The sequence below is a fragment of the Onthophagus taurus genome, unplaced genomic scaffold (assembly GCF_036711975.1).
Source record: "Onthophagus taurus isolate NC unplaced genomic scaffold, IU_Otau_3.0 ScKx7SY_16, whole genome shotgun sequence".
In the NCBI taxonomy this organism is placed as follows: domain Eukaryota; kingdom Metazoa; phylum Arthropoda; class Insecta; order Coleoptera; family Scarabaeidae; genus Onthophagus; species Onthophagus taurus.
This window is the reverse complement of record NW_027248941.1, coordinates 413000-434829: the sequence shown is the minus strand read 5'-3', so window position 1 is coordinate 434829 and position 21830 is coordinate 413000. Positions and strand designations below refer to the sequence as shown.

The 21830-nt window shown below is 30.5% G+C and overlaps 1 protein-coding gene across 2 annotated transcripts; it reads left to right on the top strand.

Moving 5' to 3' along the window:
• Window positions 1-1109: 1109 nt before the first annotated feature.
• Window positions 1110-21815, top strand: LOC111415366 (tudor domain-containing protein 7 tapas). Of its 2 annotated transcripts, none has more exons than XM_023047035.2 (12): window positions 1110-1235; window positions 1405-2152; window positions 6456-6611; window positions 6665-7006; window positions 9471-10005; window positions 14699-14820; window positions 14870-15756; window positions 15809-15960; window positions 18886-19879; window positions 21076-21236; window positions 21330-21401; window positions 21489-21815. In XM_023047035.2, exons 2-9 carry the CDS (start codon window positions 1418-1420, stop codon window positions 19107-19109), a joined length of 3153 nt encoding a protein of 1050 aa, XP_022902803.2. In that variant the 5' UTR covers window positions 1110-1235; window positions 1405-1417; the 3' UTR covers window positions 19110-19879; window positions 21076-21236; window positions 21330-21401; window positions 21489-21815. The 2 variants fall into 2 exon arrangements, with proteins under 2 accessions (XP_022902803.2, XP_022902802.2); XM_023047034.2 differs by having other exon boundaries at window positions 9462-10005.
• Window positions 21816-21830: the final 15 nt, after the last annotated feature.

Genomic DNA, 21830 nt, shown 5'->3' with positions numbered 1-21830 from the left:
TATATATTTTTTAACTAAAACTAGAACTAACACTAGACCTAGAACTAAAAAATATCGGGTTTAGCCGTGCGTCTTCAAATTTAATGCGAAAATTGTTTAAAATAATCGTGATAAACTTTCTCTTGACGCAACAAGTGGTTTTTAATTAAAGATGTCGGTGTTTGTTGATAAATCACCATGGTAACGGCAGGGTTGAAAACTTTTAAACACAAAATTATTTTACTCGCAAAATTTTCGTACTTTTCTACCGATGAAATAAGAAATAAAACTAAAACTAGAAATTTTGAGGTTATCATAACCCAAGAATTTCTAGTTTTAGTTTTATTTCTAACGCAAAATGAGTTAAATCATTTTTTTTAATGAAATGTCAAAAATGTCGCTTGAAAAAGACGCGTAGGAGGTAGCGCCATCTAGTGACATTTATAAACATTAATTAATTATTTTTTAATAACTTTTTATTGAATTTTTGTTATATTAACGCTTAATTAAATCGAAAATCATCGATTTTTTTGAATATAATCATAATTTTTATTAAATTTGTATGAATTATTTTAAATTTATTAATAAAATTTTTTTTATCACCTCCCTCTCGTGGTTATTCTCCGTATTAATCGTATTTTTGACATTTAGAAAAGTTTCGTAACAAAAATTATTAATTTTTACAAAAGAAAGGTGATTTCAACCAAAAGAAACATTTTTGAACATCCTAACTGTTTGCTTAAACTAATTTTAGACGTCACGAAACGATTTTTATCTCGGAATGAAGTTTCGGACATAACCTAACTTTTTTATGTTAATTTAAAAATATTTGTAAGTTGATTCATTTTACATAAAATTTAATTTAATCACTATTAAATCATTTTAAACTCGATATTATCTCGAATTTTACTAGTGTAATTTTTGCTTAAAACTGATCAATGGCAACCCTTCTTTTTAGCGCTTCATTTTACTCCTCCGAATTAAAAAAATAAAGCATAATAATGTAAAAATTATAATTTTACATTAAAATCGATGTATTTAAACTTGTTTTATTCGAATTTAAATAAATTCCTAAAATCATATTTCGAAATACAGTTTGTTTGTAACGGATTTTTTTTTGTTTTTTCAAGGTTGGTAGTTTTGAAGTAAAAGTTGCGAAGTGTCAACGAAGCGAAAAAAGTTTTGCAGAAAAGTGGCTAATTTATGTAAATTTTCCAACGAATCGAAGCGATCCCCCGAAAATTCGACCGATTTCGGTAAGTTCTTAATGTTTATTACGAACGGGAAGGATTTGTGTGATCTTAACCCGCTTACTTCGAAAAATATAGGTTAGGTCAGTATTTGACACGGTAATTTTTAATTGGGTCAATTTTTTCTTGGTTTAAACCTTTCCACTTTCTAAATAACGTATTATTATCACTCCAGTTACTTACTTACAATGGGGATCCCCAAAGAAGACATCATAACGAACATTCGAGCGTGTTTAGTATCAAACAAGGGCCAATGTACGTTACGCCAACTCCATTCGGATTATAAAACCTTAATAGGCTGCGAAATCGATTATAAATCGTTTAAATTTAGATCGTTAGAGGAATTTTTAAAATCCCTCGGCTCATTCGTTCTAACCCAAACCAACGGACAAACTTTCGTAACCGCCAAAGTATCAGAAAAGTCAGAACATGTCGTCGATTTAGTCTCAAGACAACGAGGGACGAAGAAAAAACGCGTGATTCGCCAGCGTTCGACTCAAACTTACAACAGATTCCAACAATCGAAACCGACGACTCGTTGGAGGCCTAAATATTACATGGAAAAGGATGAAGAGGTCGATAAAAAGAGAAATGCGACAAAAAAGGAGTTTGTTTTGCATCGGCAATACGTTACAATGGGCCCCAATGACTCCGTTTGTGTCGAAAACAACAATAAAAGTGGAGTACAAGATTTAAGACAAGTTTTGAACGATCGTAAAAAGAAATTGGAGCCCCAAAAATCGTTAAAAGTGTTTTCTGAGAAAACAAATATCAATAAAATCATGGCGGGGTTCACTCCGAACACGAACACGAATATGAATGGCTCTGGGGATGCTTTGAAAGAATTAAAGCCAAAAGTTGTTAATTTTGATTCATGGACAAGTAGTGAAGGGGAAGAAGTGATTAGACGGACTAAAACAAGCGTAAGTTAAAAAAAGCTGGTGTGAAGTTATCTTTTAAATCCTAGCTATAAATTTAAGTCATTCATAATTCTGTAACCAATACGATTTGGGTCACCAAATTTCATAAAGAGGCACCCTCACCCTCAACAACAGCTTGATGATGATGCTTTTTGACATTGACATTAATTTGCTCTCCCTTTTTATTAAAAGTCCTTTCATAACGTGTCTTATCCTGTACAAAATTTTGGATTTTGAGGAAGATGGGAATAATTAAAGAATAGCATTTTGAATGGTCAGCCCTTCAAAACACTTAATCTGTAACTAATTTTTAAATATGTCGTCCTTTTCAGTATTTTGGAAGCAGTTTCGGTCTTTTGGTAGTACTTTTTAGTCTTCTGCAAGCACATTTCAGTATTTTGGAAACAGTTTCTGTCTTTTTATAGCAGTTTCTATCTTTTGATAACAGTTTCTGCACTTAAGCAAACACCTTTCAGTATTTTGGATGCAATTTTTGTCTTTTGGTAGCAGTTTCTACCCTTCTGCAAGCACCTTTCAGTATTTTGGAAGCGGTTTTTGTCTTTTGCAAGCAGTTTTTGTTTTTTAGTAGCAGTTTCTTTCTTTTGGTAGCAGTTGCTGTCATTTAGTAGCAGTTTTTAGTCATCTGCAAACACTTTTCAGTATTTTGGAAGCAGTCTCTGTCTTTTGGTAGCAGTTTCTAGTTTTCTGCAAGCACCTTTCAGTATTTTGGAAGCAGTTTTTGTCTTTTAGTAGCAGTTTCTGGTCTTCTGCAAACACTTTTCAGTATTTTTGAATCAGTTTCTGTCTATTGCAGGCAGTTTTTAGTCTTCTGCAAGCACTTTTCAGTATTTTTGAAGCAGTTTCTGTCTATTGGAGGCAGTTTTTAGTCTTCTGCAAGCACTTTTCATTATTTTGGAAGCAGTATCTATCTTTTGGAAGCAGATTCTAGTCTTCTGCATCAAGATTCTCGTCCTCTTTAAACAGTATCAAATCTTTTAGTAACAGTTTCTGCAATTAATAAGATATTTATCTTCTACAAACGGTCTGATATCTTTGTTAGCAACGTCTAGTTTTTTGTAAAGTAATTTCCGGTGTTCTGCAAGCTGTTTTAGTTTCCTACAAATAGTTTCTAATTTTTTTGGAGCAGTGTCTAGTCTTTTGGAAGTAATGTTTTGCTTCTTATAAGCAATTATCAGTCTTTTGGAAGTAGTTTTCAATCTTTTGAAAGCAGATTCCAGTTTTCTGTGTTTTCAAAGTACTTTGTCCTTTAGGAGTAAATTCCAGTCTTTTAGAAATAGTTTCTAATCTTTTGCAAGCAGTTAACAGTTCTCTACTAGCGATGTGCAATTTTTTGCAAATAGTTTTCAGCCTTCTACAAGTAGTTTTCAAGTTTTTTGAAGCAGTTTTTAGTCTTCTGCAAGCACTTTTCAGTATTTTGGAAGTAGTTTCTGTTTTTGGAAGCAGTTTTTAGTTTTCTGTAAGCACTTTCAATATTTTTGAAACAGTTTTTCTCTAGTGGAGGCAGTTTATGTCTTTTATTAGCAATTACTAGCCTTCTGCAAGCACTTATCAGTATTTTGGGAGCAGTTTTTGTCTTTTGGAAGTAGTTTCTGTCTTTTAGTAGCAGTTTCTAGCCTTCTGCAAGCATTTTTCAGTATTTTCAAAGCAGTTACTGTCTTTTGGTAGCTATTTCTGTCTTGTAGTAGCAGTTTTTGTCTCTTGGAAGCAGTTTCTAGTCTTCTGCAAGCACTTTTCAGTATTTTGGAAGCAGTTTTTGGCTTTTGATAGCAGTTTCTGTCTTTTGTTAGCAGTTACTAGTCTTCCGCAAGCACTTTTCAGTATTTTGGAAGCAGTCTCTGTCTTTTGGTAGCAGTTTATGTCTTTTGTTAGTAGTTACTAGTCTTCTGCAACCACTTTTCAATATTTTTGAAGCAGTTTCTGTCTAGTGGAGGCAGTTTCTAGTCTTCCGCAAGCAGTTTTCAGTATTTTGGAAGCAGTTGTTGTCTTTTGATAGCATTGTCAATCTTTTGTTAGCAGTTACTAGTCTTCTGCCAGCAGTTTTCAGTAATTTAGAAGCAGTTTTTGTCTTTTGTAAGTAGTTTTTGCCTTTTGGTAGTAGTTTTTACTCTTCTGCATGCACATTTCAGTGTTTTGGAAGTAGTTTTTGCCTTTTGGTAACAGTTTCTAGACTTCTGCAAGCACTTTTCAGTATTTTGGAAGCAGTTTTTAGTTTTCTGTAAGCACTTTCAATATTTTTGAAACAGTTTTTCTCAAGTGGAGGCAGTTTATGTCTTTTGTTAGCAGTTACTAGTCTTCTGCAACCACTTTTCAATATTTTTGAAGCAGTTTCTGTCTAGTGAAGGCAGTTTCTAGTCTTCCGCAAGCACTTTTCAGTATTTTGGAAACAGTTTTTGCCTTTTGATAGCATTGTCAGTCTTTTGATAGCAGTTTCTAGTCTTCTGAAAGCACTTTTCAGTATTTTGGAAGCAGTCTCTGTCTTTTCGTAGCAGTTTATGTCTTTTGTTAGCAGTTACTAGTCTTCTGCAACCACTTTTCAATATTTTTGAAGCAGTTTCTGTCTAGTGGAGGCAGTTTCTAGTCTTCCGCAAGCACTTTTCAGTATTTTGGAAGCAGTTTTTGTCTTTTGATAGCATTGCCAGTCTTTTGGTAGCAGTTTTTAGTCTTCTGCATGCACATTTCAGTATTTTGGAAGCAGTTTTTGTCTTTTGGAAGTAGTTTTTGTCTTTTGGTAACAGTTTCTAGACTTCTGCAAGCACTTTTCAGTGTTTTGGAAGCAGGTTTTGTCTTTTGGAAATAGTTTTTGTCTTTTAGTAGCAGTTTCTAGCCTTCTGCACGCATTTTACAGTATTTTGGAAGCAGTTTTTGTCTTTTGGTAGCAATTTCTAGCCTTCTGCAACCATTTTACAGTATTTTAGAAGCAATTTCTATCATTTGGTAGCAGTTTCTAGTCTTCTGCAAACTCTTTTCAATATTTTTGAAGCAGTTTCTGTCTATTGGAAGCAGTTTTTAATCTTCTGCAAGCAGTTTTTAGTATTTTGGAAGCAGTTTCTATATTTTAGAAGCAGTTTTTTTCTTGTAGTAGCAGTTTCTAGTCTTCCACAAGCACTTTTTAGTATTTTGGAAGCATCTTTTGTCTTTTGATAGCAGTTTCTAGCCTTCTGCAAGCCTTTTACAGTATTTTGGAAGCAGTTTTTGTCTTTTGGTAGCAATTTCTAGCCTTCTGCATGCATTTTACAGTATTTTAGAAGCAATTTCTATCATTTGGTAGCAGTTTCTAGTCTTCTGCAAACTCTTTTCAATATTTTTGAAGCAGTTTCTGTCTATTGGAAGCAGTTTTTAGTCTTCTGCAAGCATTTTTCAGTATTTTGGAAGCAGTTTCTATATTTTAGAAGCAGTTTTTGTCTTGTAGTAGCAGTTTCTAGTCTTCCGCAAGCACTTTTTAGTATTTTGGAAGCAGTTTTGATAGTACTTTCTGTCTTTTGGTAGCAGTTTCTAGTCTTGTGCAACCACTTTTCAGTATTTTGGAAGCGGTTTTTGTCTTTTGGAAGTAGTTTTTGCCTTTTGGTAACAGTTTCTAGACTTCTGCAAGCACGTATTAGTATTTTGGAAACAGTTTCTGTCTTTTGATAGCAGTTTTATATCTTTTGGTAGCAGTTTCTAGTCTTCAGTAGGCACTTCTCAGTATTTTAGAAGCAGTTTCTGTCTTTTGGTTACAGTTTCTAGACTTCTGCAAGCACTTTTTAGTATTTTTGAAGCAGTTTTTGTCTTTTGGTAGCAGTTTCTAATCTTCTGCAAATACTTTCTCAGTATTTTGGTAGCACTTTTCAAGTCAAAGTATCACCCAGCTTTTTCGTGATACTTTGATTGTTATCAATAGCATTGGTTTGGCCAATGCAATTCCAGACTTTTTCTGGCAGCTTAAACCTTGGTCATCCTGATTTTATATTATTAATCTTAACAATTGTTACCAAACCTATTTTAGCCTTTTTCTAACAATTTAGAACTCAACCTGAATGATTTCTGACATTCTTTTAACTAAATTTGTTATTTAGACAATGTAATTCCAAACATTTTCTGCAGTTTAGAGTTTGACCAATGCAATTCCACAATTTTTCCTGAAACTTTGACATTGGTCAATGTTACTCCTAGCATTTTTTTGCTATACAGAGTCTTACAAATGAATTATAAATGATTTAAGATTATAACTGGGATTTATGGATAACTTCACTCCAGTGTTATAAAAAAAATCTCAATTTTGATACAATTAATTCTTTTTTAATTTCAGATTTCCGATAAACAAAAAAAATTAGAATTTACCGGCGATTCAATAATCGATTTAGACGCCTTCACCAAACACCACAAACTTCCATCACCCCAATACACGATCGTAAAACGACCCACAAAGTACCCCCCGAAAATTCTTTACGATTGCAAATTAAAAGTGCGTAAAAACAACATTCGTTTACGAATTATTTATTAATTGATTTATTTTAGATCGGCGATCAAGTTTATTCGAATTACCCGCAAGAATTTCGGGACGAAAACACCTTGAGACTGTTCGTTTCGAGCGTGGCGTTGGAAGATTTAAAAGGGAAGCAAGAAAAGCGCGCCTCCCTGCTCATCTCGGCCGATCAAGACGTCCTCGAACGCATCCCCGAGCTTGTCAAAAAACATTACCACGGCATTTGGAACTCGCAAATCGAATTGGACTACACCGATTTGTACAAGGAGGCGTTGCCGCTTAATTGGGTGGAAGTCGTCGATAAAAGCCCCATGATTTGTGTTGAAAAAGTTTCTGAGACGCGTTATGTACTGAGATGTTGTAAGCCGGAAGATGTAAGTATTCGTTTAATATTATTATCTAATTGATGGTTTTATTTTATTTTATTTTTTGTGGAGGTTGGTGGTGGATTTTTTTTGAGTGGGCTTTTTATAATGTTCATAAAACAGCTACAAAAAGTCGACTTCGAAGACGTCGGCCGCCCGAAAAGCACGAAATGTCCATGCTTACAAATATTAATAGAGATTTAACCAAGGTTTTTGATGTTTTAGCGGCCGATGTCTTCGAAAACGGCCGTGTTGGTTTAAAACTGTGCTAGAAAATGATGACCTCATTTTTCAACACAACCTAACCTCACTTTTTCAAATGACATTTTTTTGACGTTTCATTAAAAAATTTTAACTCACTCAGTTTTAGAGATAAAACTAAAAAGAATTTGCGCCATAAAAGTTCGTTTTAATCACTCGTACACGTTTTACGTTATAAAAAAAGAAATTAAATAATAATTCGGGTTTTTAAATAACTTTAAAATATTTGACATGATGAGAAGTTAGTTACACACGTACATTTTAGACTTTTTCCAAGAGATGGCGCTATATCCTATGCGTCTTTTTGTGGCATTTTTTGACGTATCATTAAAAAAATTATTTAAGTCTTTTTGCGTTAGAAATAAAACTAAAATTAGAAATTTTTGAGGTTATGCCGTGCGTCAAAGACTGATTTTCGATTTAATTAAGCGTTAATATAACAAGAACTCAATAAAAAGTTATTAAAAAAAATATTAATTAATGTTTATAAATGTCACTAGATGGCGCTACCTCCTATGCGTCTTTTTCAAGTGACATTTTTGACGTTTCATTAAAAAAAAAAAAATTTAACTCATTTTATGCCGTGCATAACCCTAAAATTTCTAGTTTTAGTTTTATTTCTTATAACATCAGCAGTAAAGATCGTAAATTTTATGTAAGTCCCAACCTCACTTTTACAACTTAACCTCACTTCACTAATTTATAACGCCCCTTTATAACGTTTTAGCGATTTATAAGAACCCATCTCATTTGAAACAGCTTTTAGTTTAATATCTATCAAACTAGGTCAAAGACGCACGACATAACCCCAAAATTTCTAGTTTTAGTTTTATTTCATATTAAATCGGCGGAAAAATCTAGGAAAATTTTGAGACTAAAATAATTTTGTGTTTAAAAGTTTTCAACCCTGCCGTTACCATGGTGATTTATCAATAAGCACCGACATCTTTAAATAAAAACCGCTTATTGCATCAACAGAAAGTTTTATAACAATTATCGCGATTATATTAAACAATTTTCGCATTAAATGAAGTTCAAATATCCCTTTTTTAAAGCGGAGTAAGTACATTTCATTTTTGTAACGAATTAGTTATTGCGTTCATTTTTCTCAACCTAACCTAACTTTTTTAAGGACTATTTAACCCGTCCAAAAACTAGAAATTTTAGGTTAAACCGTGCGTCTTTGGCGCGTGAATAATCTAAAATGATTCAAATAGTGATTAAATTAAATTTTATGTAAAATGAATCAACTTACAAATATTTTTAAATTGACATAAAAAAGTTAGGTTATGTCTGAAACTTCATTCCGAGATAAAAATCGTTACGTGGCGTTTAAAATCGGTTGAAGCAAACGGTTAGGATGTTCAAAAATGTTTCTTTCGGTTGAATCGCACCTTTTTTTTCGTAAAAATCATTAATTTTTGTACGAAATTTTTCTAAACGTCAAAAATACGATTAATATGGGGAATAACCACGAGATGGGGTTGGCAAAAAAAATTAATTAATAAATTTAAAATAATTCATAATAATTTAATAAAAATTATGTTTATATTTAAAAAAATCGATGATTTTCGATTTAATTAAGCGTTAATATAACAAAAATTCAATAAAAAGTTATTTAAAAAAAATTAATTAATGTTTATAAATGTCACTAGATGGCGCTACCTCCTACACGTCTTTTTCAAGTGACATTTCTTGACGTTTTATTAAAAAAACTTGATTTAATTCATTTTGCGTTAGAAATAAATCTAAAACTTATTATGCATTACCTCAAAATTTCTAGTTTTAGTGTTATTTCTTATTCCATCGACAGAAAAGTCTATGAAAATGTTGTGACTTAAATAATTTTTGGTTTAAAAGTTTTCAACCCTGCCGTTACCATGGTGATTTATCAACAAGCACCGACATCTTTAAAAAAAATCATTTGTTGCATCAAGATAAAGTTTTATAACAAATAATCACGATTATGTTAAACAATTTACGTGTTTAAAGGTAATTTTTTTGAAATAAATTAATTAAAACAACAAATAGGGTAATAATAACCTATAACAGATAGAATTTGACGTATATTTAGGAACCTAACCTCAAATATTATTTTGGTATAACATTTTAATGTACATAATCATTTTTTTTATGCTTGTGCTTTGAATATAACGCTTTTAAGAGACACTGCTTTCGTTTCTTTCCCAATTTTACCAAACAGATGTTCCAGAAAGGAAAACCGATCGGATTATCAGCGTACATTTACGACGTTTCCGTCCCAACGAACGTAGTGCACTTCGGCAATGGGGGCGACGCAATAATAATGGCTGAAATAACTTGCGTCGTTTCAGCGAGAGAGATTTGGTGCCGACAATTAGAAACGGACGAATCGGAAGCTTTCGATTTAATGGTGATCGACTTCAACAGAACTTACGAGAACAATAAAGCGAAGAAGCGGCCCATTAAGATCAGCGAAGGTGGTTATTACGCAATTTTTTTGGAAGTTTATCATTGGTGTCGAGTGCGAGTCATCGAAACGAACAGATCGAAAATAAATTGTTTTTTAATTGATTACGGGGATGAACTCGAAGTGGACGAGGAGCAAGTTTTTTTGTTGGATCCGAAATTCGCGAGGCGACAAGCCCAGGCTTTCGTGTGCCGATTAGCTGGATTGGAAGAACTGTACGAGGTTTCCGCCCAATCAAGTCACATCCAAGATTTGTGGTGGAAAATGGTTCAATTAGAAACTGAGAATATCGAATCAGGTAATTTTATTTAATTAATTAATTTGGATTAAAAATCGATGATTTTTTTTTAATTAATGTGAAATCTCCTTAAAAACGCGTCAAAACTTCTACAAATTCTGCAAGTTACTTGAAAAAGATGCAGCACATATTAGGTTACTAATTCCAGAAAGTTTAAATATTTAATTTTGACATATTTGTAATCTTCATTAAAAATCCTTTAAAATGAGTACCAACACGACATATTTATCTTCAATATTAATGAAGTTATGGTCAACTTCCGGTTAGAAATATCAACGTCAATTTTGACATATTTGTAATCGTCGTGAAAAATCCTTTAAAATGAGCCCAAACATGATACGTTTAATTCCAATATTACTTGAGATATAAGCAACTTCCGGTTTGAAATGTCAATGTCATTTTGATATATTCTTAATTTTTATAAAATGTCTTAAAATTTGTCATAAAAACAAAAATATAATAAAAAAAATCAAAAATTAAGGTTGGTATTAATATTTAATAATTAAATTGCTATCTTCATTGTTGCTAACTTCCGGTTTAATATTTTTTATTCTAACTTTTTTGTTTTTTGAGATAAGTGCATCATGTTTGGGCTCATTTTAAAGGTTATTTTATAAAAATTACAAATATAATAATAAAATTAAAGTTAACATTAACATCTTCAATATTAATGAAGTTATGATCAACTTCCGGTTAGAAATGTCAACCTCAATTTTGACATATTTGTAATCGTCGTGAAAAATCCTTTAAAATGAGCCCAAACGCGACGTGTTTAACTCCAATATTACTCAAGATATAAGCAACTTCCGGTTTGAAATGTCAATGTCATTTTGACAAATTCTTAATTTTTATAAAATGTCTTAAAATTTATCACAAAAATACAATAAAAAAAATTAAAAATTAAGGTTGGTATTAATATTTAATAATTATATTGCTATCTTCATTGTTGCTAACTTCAGGTTTAATGTTTTTTATTATAACTTTTTTGTTTTTTGAGATAAATACGTCATGCTTGGACTCATGTTAAAGGTTTTTTTAATGAAGATGACAAATATGTCAAAATTAGGAGTTAAGGTTGGTATTAATATTTAAAAATTAAATTGCTATATTCATTGTTGCTAACTTCCGGTTTAATAATGTTTTTTATTCTAACTTTTTTGTTTTTTGAGATAAGTGCATCATGTTTGGGCTCATTTTAAAGGTTATTTTATAAAGATTACGAATATAATAATAAAATTAAAGTTAATTTTCGTATTTTTTGAAAGACTTTCAAAGATGCCAAAAAATAGAAAAACTTATTGTTGTGTTTCAAAATTGTTGAAATTGACTTAAAACATATTTTTCTTACTTAAGATGGCTAAAATAAATTAATAGAGTCAAACCGGATGTTTTCTAAAAGATTCAAAACATTTCAAATATGCGAAAAGTTGATTGCTTTGTGTCAAAATGATTCCAATCGATTAAAATCACCTCGAGGATACTTAGCAAGGATGATTTTATTTAGAAAAATGATTTTGGTGTTTTTTGAAAGACTTTCAGAGATGCCAAAACATAGAAAAAACTTATTGGTGTGTGTCGAAATTGTTGAAATTGACTTAAAACTTATTTTTTTTACTTAAGATGGCCAAAATAAATTAATAGAGTCAAACCGGATGTTTTCTAAAAGATTCAAAACATTTCAAATATGCGAAAAGTTGATTGCTTTGTGTCAAAATGATTCCAATCGATTAAAATCACCTCGAGGATACTTAGCAAGGATGATTTTATTTAGAAAAATGATTTTGGTGTTTTTTGAAAGACTTTCAGAGATGCCAAAAAATAGAAAAAACTTATTGGTGTGTGTCAAAATTGTTGAAATTGAATTCAAACATATTTTTTTTACTTAAGATGGTCAAAATAAATTAATAGAGTCAAACCGGATGTTTTCTAAAAGATTCAAAACATTTAAAATATGCGAAAAGTTGATTAGTTTGTGTCAAAATGATTCCAATCGATTAAAATCACCTCAAAGATACTTAGCAAGGATGGTTAGATTTAAAAAAATGCAATAAGTAATCTTGGTTGCAGTATTCCGCCTGTCCAAGTAGGTCAAAACCTTTAACAGCAGTCTTTAACGTTTTGGAAGCAATAGGCATTATTTTGAAAACAGTATTTAGCCTTTTCCAAGTAAGTTGTGGTCTTTTTCTGCAGTATTTAATCTTCTGGAAGCATTAAATAGTCTTTTCCAACAATATCTACCTTTCTCCAAGCAGTTGGTACTCTTTCCAACAATATTTAGCATTCTGAAAGTAGTTAATAGTCTTTTGGAAACAGTATCTTGTTTTTCCAAACAGATAAAAGTTTCTACCAGCAGTATTTAGTCTTCTCCAAGCAAGTCGTAATCTTTTTTAGTAGTATATAACGTTCTGAAAGCAGTAAGTAGTCTTATGGAAGCAGTATCTCGTCTTTCCAATCAGTTTGTAATTGTTTGTTAGCACCATCTAGTCTTCTCCAGGCAGATTTTAATCTTTTCCACCAGTATCTAACATTTTGGAAGCAGCAGATACCTTTTATGGAGAAAACATATCTTTTTCCAAGTAATTTTTAGTTTTTACCGGTAGTATTTAGCATTCTACAAGCATTAGGTAGCTTTTTGGGAAGCATATCTTTTCTTTCCAAGCAGTTATTAGTCTTTTTTAGCAGTTTTTAACATTCTGGAAGCAGTAGGTACGTTTTTAAGAGACCATGTATCTTCTTTTCAAGTAATTATTAGTCTTTTCCAGTAGTATTTAGTATTCCACAAGCATTACGTAGCTTTTTGGGAAGCATATCTTTTCTTTCCAAGCTGTTATTAGTCTTTTTCAGCAGTTTGTAACATTCTGGAAGCAGTAGGTACCTTTTTAAGAGACCATATGTCTTCTTTTCAAGTAATCATTAGTCTTTTCCAGTAGTATTTAGTATTCTGGCAGTATTAGGTAGCTTTTTGGGAAGCATATCTCTTCTTTCCAAACAGTTATTAGTCTTTTTCACCAGTTTGTAACATTCTGGAAGCAGTAGATACCTTTTTTTTGGGACCATATCTCTTCTTTTCAATTAATTTTTAGTTTTACCAGTAGTATTTAGCATTATGTAGCATTTTGGGAAGCATATCTTTTCTTTTCAAGCAGTTATTAGTCTTTTTCAGCAGTTTTTAACATCCTGGAAACAGTAGGTACGTTTTTAAGAGACCATGTGTCTTCTTTTCAAGTAATTATTAGACTTTTCCAGTAGTATTTAGCATTCCAGAAGCATTACGTAGCTTTTTGGGAAGCATATCTTTTCTTTCCAAGCAGTTATTAGTCTTTTTCAGCAGTATCTAGTATTTTGGAAGCAGTAGGTAACTTTTTAGAGAGCATATTTCTTCTTTCCAAGTAGTTATTAGTCTTTTCCAATAGTATTTAGCATTTTGGCAGCATTAGGTAGCTTTTTGGGAGAGCATATCTTTTCTTTCCAAGTAGTTATTAATCTTTTCCAGTAGTATATAGCATTCTGACAGCATTAGGTAGCTTTTTGGGAAGCATATCTCTTCTGTCCAAGCAGTTATTAGTCTTTTTCAGCAGTATCTAACATTCTGGAAGCAGTAGGTAGCTTCTTGGAAAGCATATTTCTTTTTAAGCAGTATTCCGTCTGTCCAAGTAGGTCAAAAAGCAATAAAAGCGAAGCTTGATGGTAAATTAATTAGTTCCGGTTGTACAATATACCGATAAACTTCCCGTGGCGGATAAGTTAGTTATCATCTTTGTAATCTTCATTAAAAATCCTTTAAAATGAGTACAAACACGACATATTTATCTTCAACATTAATGAAGTTATGATCAATTTCCGGTTAGGAATGTCAATTTTAAATTTATTTTTATTTGTTTATTTTGAGGTTAGATTTCATTTTTTTGACATTTCAATAATTTATTAATTGAACGTATTCAAAGTCGATAAAGCAGGAACTTCTCTTTAAACGTTAATTTTTTTTTGTTGCTGATTGTATTCAAATTAATTATTTTTTTAAATTTATTTAAATTAATTTTTAAATAAATAATAATTATAAACGAACTAATTAAAAAAAAAATTCATTTTAAATAAATTAATTAATTTACGTTACTAAAATAATTACTTTAATTAAGAACGTGTCCAAAAGCCGATAAAGCAGGTACATGTCATTAAACGTCAATTTTTTTGTTGGTTATCTGTAGCTTAAGTTTCTTTAAAAAAGCTTATTTTATTAATATTATCAACAATTAAACATTTGTGAAGGAAACCCGAAGTTAGCAACAATAAATATAGCAATTTAATTTTTAAATATTAATACCAACCTTAATTTCTGATTTTTTTTATTATATTTTTGTTTTTTTTCTTTTTAAGCAGTATTCCGTCTGTCCAAGTAGGTCAAAACCTGTAACAGCAGTGTTTAGCGTTCTGGAATAATACCTATTTATTTTGAAAACAGTTTTCTGCAGTTTTTAGTCTTTTACTAGCAAAAAATTTCACAAAAAATGACGTCACGTCGAAACTTTAAAGCGATTTTTCGATAAATTTTACACTTTTTCACCATTTTTTTCTTATTTTTCACGACTTATTTGAGTGATTAAAAAAAATTGTCGATTTTTAAGCAACTTAGAATTACACCATTAATTTTTAATTAAATAAAACCCTTTTTTTAATTATTATTTCATTTTTTTAGCCGTTCATGATCCAACGGCGGCGATTTCGGCCGTTTTCTACGATGTCGAAACGAACGAATCGATTAATAAGAGATTAATCTCCGATATAACCTTCGAATCGGCTAATCCTGTTTTAGATAAGGTTAATTAAAGCATTTTAAATAAATTCAAATTAATTATAATTGTTTTAGATGGGAATAACCGAAGTTACGATCACTTACATCACCGATTTAGGGGACGTTTTCGTGAACATTGTTTCCCCTGGACTCGATCGTCTCAATAATTTATTAAAAGACCTCGAAGTAAACATCAAAAATAACCCGCCGAGAGTTCCGAATACCCCGTTTAATCGCGATACTGCGCTAAATAAGTTATTTTTTGTGTGTTCCCCTCGCGATGGTCGTTTTTACCGGGTTCAAGCGGTTGATTTTTCGCCGAAAAACGATTGGGTTCAATTATTTTTCGTGGATAAAGGTTTTTGTGAGATTTTAAAAGTTGTTGAGAACAAGTTTTATCCCCTCGAATTGTTAAACGACGTTATTAATCAGTTTCCGGGGCAAGCGATTAAAGTGAAATTGGAGTTAAAGCGAATCCCGGAGCATTTCCAGCGGAAATTGCGCGAAATCGTCCCGGAGGATTTCCGGGTTTTGTTGAAAGTCGTTGGGGAGGAATTTGGGGAGGATAATTGTTCGTACAACGTTGTGAAGTTGTTTAAAAGGGTTGGGGATGTTTTGTGTTTGGTGAATGAGTCGATTAGTTTCGATGATGAGCAGTTGCAGAGGAGCATGAGGTCGACCCCGGAACGCCTGCAAAGATTGTTGTCGGTGACTCCTTCGAGCGGGAATCTTATGGAGCCGGTTTTGCCGAAATTGGACGAATTCTTTGACGTTCAAATCCCCACGGCTGTTAATCCTTGGAATTTTTTCGTCCAACCGTACTCGTCGAAACTAAAATTGGACGAGATGATGCAAAATATTCAGGGGGAGTATGAAAAGGCGAATTTTAGCCCTCTCCAATTGGACGATGTCAACCCAGGGAAGATTTATGCCTCAAAGTTCGAAGATGGAAAATGGTATCGGTGAGTACCAACAATATTTTACTTCAATTACTTAATTTATGATTAATTTTAGAACTTCCATTATGAAAGTAATCAATTCTAGTTCGATCTCGGTTTTTTATTGCGATTTTGGGTACTACTCAAGTGTTTCTGTGAACCAATTGTTTCCATTAAACTCTCATTTCCTTCAGTTACCGTGCCAAGCAATAAAAGCGAAGCTTTATGGTAAATTAATTAGTTCCGGTTGTACAATATACCGATAAACTTCCCGTAGCGGATAAGTTAGTTATCACCTTTGTAATCTTCATTAAAAATCCTTTAAAATGAGTACAAACACGACATATTTATCTTCAATATTAATGAAGTTATGATCAACTTCCGGTTAGGAACTTCAATTTTAAATTTATTTTTATTTATTTATTTTGAGGTTAGATTTCATTTTTTTGACATTTCAATGATTTATTAATTGAACGTATTCAAAGTCGATAAAGCAGGAATTTCTCTTTAAACGTTAATTTTTTTTTGTTGCTGATTTTATTCAAATTAATTATTTTTTTAAAATTTATTTAAATTAATTTTTAAATAAATAATAATTATAAACGAACTAATTAAAAAAAATTTCATTTTAAATAAATTAATTAATTTACATTAATAAAATAATTACTTTAATTAATAACGTGTCCAAAAGCCGATAAAGCAGGTACATGTCATTAAACGTCAATTTTTTTGTTGGTTATCTGTACATAATCGTCGATTTTAACTTTTTAATTTCATTAAAACTGATTAATTAGCTTAAGTTTCTTTAAAAAAACCTTATTTTATTAATATTGTCAACAATTAAACATTTGTGAAGGAAACCCAAAGTTAGCAACAATAAAGATAGCAATTTAATTTTTAAATATTAATACCAACCTTAATTTCTGATTTTTTTTATTATATTTTTGTTTTTGTGACAAATTTTAGGACGTTTTATAAAATTAAGAATATATCGAAATGACGGTGACATTTTAAAGGATTTTAAATATGTCAAAAATCGGAAGTTGCCCATAACATAAATCTTTCAGGTGTTAATATCAACTTTAATTTTATTATTATATTCGTAATCTTTATAAAATAACCTTTAAAATGAGTCCAAACATGACGCACTTATCTCAAAAAACAAAAAAATTAGAATAAAAAACATTAAACCTGAAGTTAGCAACAATGAAGATAGCAATTTAACTTTTAAATATTAATACCAACCTTAATTTCTGATTTTTTTCATTATGTTTTTGTTTGTCAAATTAGTCTTAAAATTAAGAATATGTCAAAAATGACATTGACATTTCAAACCGGAAGTTGATCATAACTTCATTAATATTCAAGATAAATATGTCGTGTTTGTACTCATTTTAAAACGTTTTTAATGAAGATTACGAATATGTCAAAATTGAGGTTGACATTTTAAATCGGAAGATTTTTTTAAAGATGTAAAAAAGTTGTCCAGGCATTTCTAAGGAATTGTAAAATTACCAAAAAGTGTCTAAACGCCTTCTGAACAGTTATAAAGTTTGTGTAAATTTTTTTAAAGTCGTCAAAATGTATTTAAACACTTTCTGGGCATTTATGAAGACGTCCAGAAGATTTTTAAAGATGTCAAAATGCGTCCAGACACTATCTAATGATTACCATGATTATCAAAAAGTGTCAAAAAGCTTTCTGAACAATTCTAGAAGCACTTTAATGATTTCTATAGTCGCGGAAAAGTGTCCAAAAAGTTTCTAATGATATCTATAGTCGTCAAAAGGTGTGCAGAAGGTGTCTCATGATATCTATAGTCGTCAAAAGGTGTTCAGAATATATTTAATGATTTCTATAGTAGTTAAAAATTGTTCTAAAGCTTTCTAATGATTGCCATGAATATCAAAAGGTGTCTAAACGCTTTCTTGATGATTATAAAGATTGACAGATGATTTTAAAAGATGTCTAAAAGTGTCTAGAAGTTTTCTAATTATTTATACAGTCGTTAAAAGCTATCCAGATGGTGTCTGATGATATCTATACTCGTCGAAAAGTGTCCAGAAGGTGTCTGATGATATCTATAGTAGATAAAAAGTGTCCTGAAGCTTTCTAATCATTACCATGTTTGTCAATAGGTGTCTAATCGCTTTCTGGTCAATTATAAAGTTGTCAAAAAGTTTTCAAAAACTGTTTAAATGCCTCCTGGACGTTTATTTTTGTTGATGGAGGATTTTTGTTGATGCCATAAAAGGGTCCAGAAACTTTCTAGCGATTTTTCTTAACACCAAAAAGTATCTAAATGCTTTCTGGTCATTCAATAAGATTCCTAGGGGATTTGTAAAGATGTCAAAAAGTGTCCAGAAAGTTTCTAATGATTTCAAAAACTATCTAGAAGTTTTCTAATGTTATGAACAATTATCAAAAACATTATATGATAACTAACTTCAGGTGTAAAATGTCAATTTTGACATATTTGTAATCTTCATTAAAAATCCTTTAAAATGAGTACAAACACGACATATTTATCTCCGATATTAATGAAGTTATGATCAACTTCCGGTTGGAAATGTCAACGTCAATTTTGACATATTTGTAATCACAGTGAAAAATCCTTTAAAATGAGCCCAAACATGATACGTTTAATTGAAATATTACTCGAGATATTAGCAACTTCCGGTTTGAAATGTCAATGTCATTTTGACATTTTTTTAATTTTTATAAAATGTCTTAGTTTGTCACAATAACAAAAAAATAATTAAAAAAATCAAAAATTAAGGTTGGTATAAATATTTAAAAATTTAATTGTTGCTAACTTCGGGTTTAATATTTTTTATTCTAACTTTTTTATTTTTTGAGATAAATGCGTCATGTTTGGACTCATTTTAAAGGTTTTTTAATGAAGATGACAAATATGTCAAAATTGACGTTGACGTTTCAAACCGGAAGTGATCATATCTCCATTAATATTAAAGTTAAATATGTCGAGTTTGGACTTATTTTAAAGGATTTTTTATGAAGTTAACAAATCTGCCAAAAATTAAAGTTGAAAGTTTGTGCAACCGCGAATATCTTTATCCTCTCGATAAGTTTATCGGTATATTATACAATCAATTAACTTTAACATTTATAAATATTTATTTTTTAACGAAGGAATCGCCCCAAAACAATCAAAATGGACGGTTAATGATTGCACGATCTTTCAAGAAATGGTCTGCCGGAAAGCGATGGTCTCAAAAATAAAAGCAATCGAAAAAGATGAGTTGTATCAATGCGATAATGTTTTATTGTTGGAGTTGATTGATACAACAACCGATGTTGATGTTTATATCGATAGAGAGTTGATTAGAAAGGGGGTTGCCGTTAAAAGAGTCTAAAAAGTTAGGTTAGGTGTAGTTAGGTTGCCAAAATAAAAAAAAATTTAAGAATCGTTAAAATTTTTTTTTTGAAGTTGGTATTGAAACAGCAATAAATTGTTGGTTATGTTTTTTCTATTTTTGGTGAGGTCGCGACTATTTGTTATTACTAAAACGTTAAAATGAGAGAGATCGAAAAAGATTTTTTTAATGACTTAAGATTTTAAGAATAAATCCTATGGATTCTTTTTGACATAACCTATAAATTTAAATCAACTCGAAACTAACCTAGAAACCAGTTAAGTTTTGTTTTTTTTTGTTCGTTATTTTGATATATTTTATTAATTACGATATATCACAAGTTTTGATACTATTTTTTTTTTAGATTAATTAATAAATTAAAAATTAATTTGTTTAATTGTTTTGCGAAAAAAAAATCAACAAAGTTTTATGACGATATATCAAACGTTGCTTTTATTATTGTTCTTATTTAAGTTTGTTCTTGTAATTAATAAACGCCGTAATAATCGCTATATTTTTCTATTGAAATAAAACAATTAGCTAAAATGTAGTTTTTTTTAAGTTAAATGAAAAATTTGCATAAAAAGGGTACGTTCATTAATTGACGTTTAGAAATTAAAATTAAGCTGTTGGTAACACTTGTAAGTGAATTTAATGAATGTCAAACGAACGTTGTGTTGTCGAAGTGTTTTTTGTGTAGAATTAATTTAATTTTTTTAAGAAACTTCTACAGGAATAAGATTCGAGGAAATTTGGATACTTGGTGCTGAGTAAGTAATAAAATCATCACTGTAATAACAACGCAACGTAACCTCACTTTAAAATAGAAATCAAAATAAAAGCTGTTTCAAATGAGATGGGTTCTTATAAATCGCTAAAACGTTATAAAGGGATTAGTGAAGTGAGGTTAAGTTGTAAAAGTGACTTACATAAGATTTACGATCTTTACTGCTGATGTTATAAGAAATTGCCGCAATATGAGTTAAATAAATTTTATTTAATAAAATGTCAAAAATGTTACTTAAAAAAGACGCGTCGGAGGTAGCGCCATCTAGCGCCACTTATCAACATTAATTCATATTTTTTTAAATAACTTTTTATTGAATTCCTGTTATATTAACGATTAATTAAATCGAAAATCATCGAAATTATTTATTTTTTATTAGATCGAAAATGAATTGAATACATTTTTTTATTAAAACGTCAAAATACAATGATATTTGAAAGTGAGGTTCCGTTGTGTTATTAAAGTGAGGTTAAGAACCTTGAGTTGGATATCTACTCGTATTGTTTATTTATTTATAATTAATAAAAACGATTCGATTATAGATGGCGCTAAATTGATTTAATTTAAATGCGTTGATTTCAGCGCCATCTATTGAGGGACTTTACTTAGTTGTGACGCGAATTAAATAGGTTATATTTCGTTTTATCAACAAATTTAATTCTAAGATGACGAAACGCAATAACAAAGTAGAAAAAGCTCGTTTTTAAACGTTTATCACTTTGTTGGTGTATAAATTAATTATAAACAGCGTTTATAACTTGGATTAACGAAACAATATTAAAGTGACAACATAACCTTATAAAAAAAATGGATTTAATTAAAGAGGCGATTTTATCAAACGCGGAAATGCTTCAACAGGAAATACATGAGATAAATACGCGGTTAAACGATATTATTCAACACGTAAGTTAAAAAATAATGTTTGACATGATGAGACATTTTTAGACTTTTCCCAAGAGATGGCGCTATCTCCTATGCGTCTCTTTCAAGTGACACTTATTGACGTTTCATTAAAAAAAAATGTATTTAGCTCGTTTTGAGTTAGAAATAAAACTAAAACTAGAAATTTTTTAGGTTATGCTTCAAACCTCAACATTTCTAGTTTTAGTTTTATTTCTTATTACATCTACGGAAAAATCTACGAAAATGTTGAGATTAAAATATTTTTTCGTATAAAAGTTTTCAACCCTGCCGTTACCATGGTGATTAATCAATAAGCACCGACATCTTTAAAAAAAAGTCACTTGTTGCATCAAGAGAAAGTTTTACAATAATTAAAGCGATTATATTAAACAATTTTTGCATTAAATGAAGTTAAAATATCCCCATTTTAAAGTGGGGTAAGTACATTCAATTTTTGTAACGAATTAGTTGTTATTGCGTTATAAAAATTGTGTTGTATATGTTTTTCAACATAACCTAACTTTTTCAAGGACTATTTAACTGGAAATTTAAAAAATTAAATGGAGTGATTAAATCTGCGTTTTAACAACATTATTCAATGCGTAAGTAAAAAAACGAAATTTTTATTTATAATTAATTTAATTGTTAAAAATGCTCCATCTCTGAATTAAAAATTGCACTAATTTCAGCGCCACCTATCGGAGGATTTTAAGTAAGAAGACGCTGACTAAGTGGGTTATGTTTCTTTTTCTCAGCAAATTTACTTCTAAGATAATAAAATGCAATAACAAAGTAGAAAAAGCTCGATTTTAAAGCGTCATCGCATTCTTGTATGTAATTTAATCATAAGCAGCATGTGGAAGGATTAAAATTGCATTAACGAAGCAATATTTAAGTGACAACATAACCTCAAAAAAAAAATGGATCGACTTAAAGAAGCGATTTTATCAAACACGGAAACGCTCCAACAGGAAATACATGAGATAAATACGCGGTTAAACAATATTATTCACCAAGTAAGTCAAAAATAT

Coding starts and splice junctions, on each gene's coding strand:
- LOC111415366 (XM_023047034.2), top strand. CDS start 1,418: ATGGGGATCCCCAAAGAAGACATCATAACGAACATTCGAGCGTGTTTA. Junction 6,612..6,664: donor TTTACGATTGCAAATTAAAA/GTGCGTAAAAAC, acceptor GATTTATTTTAG/ATCGGCGATCAAGTTTATTC. Junction 15,757..15,808: donor GAAGATGGAAAATGGTATCG/GTGAGTACCAAC, acceptor GATTAATTTTAG/AACTTCCATTATGAAAGTAA.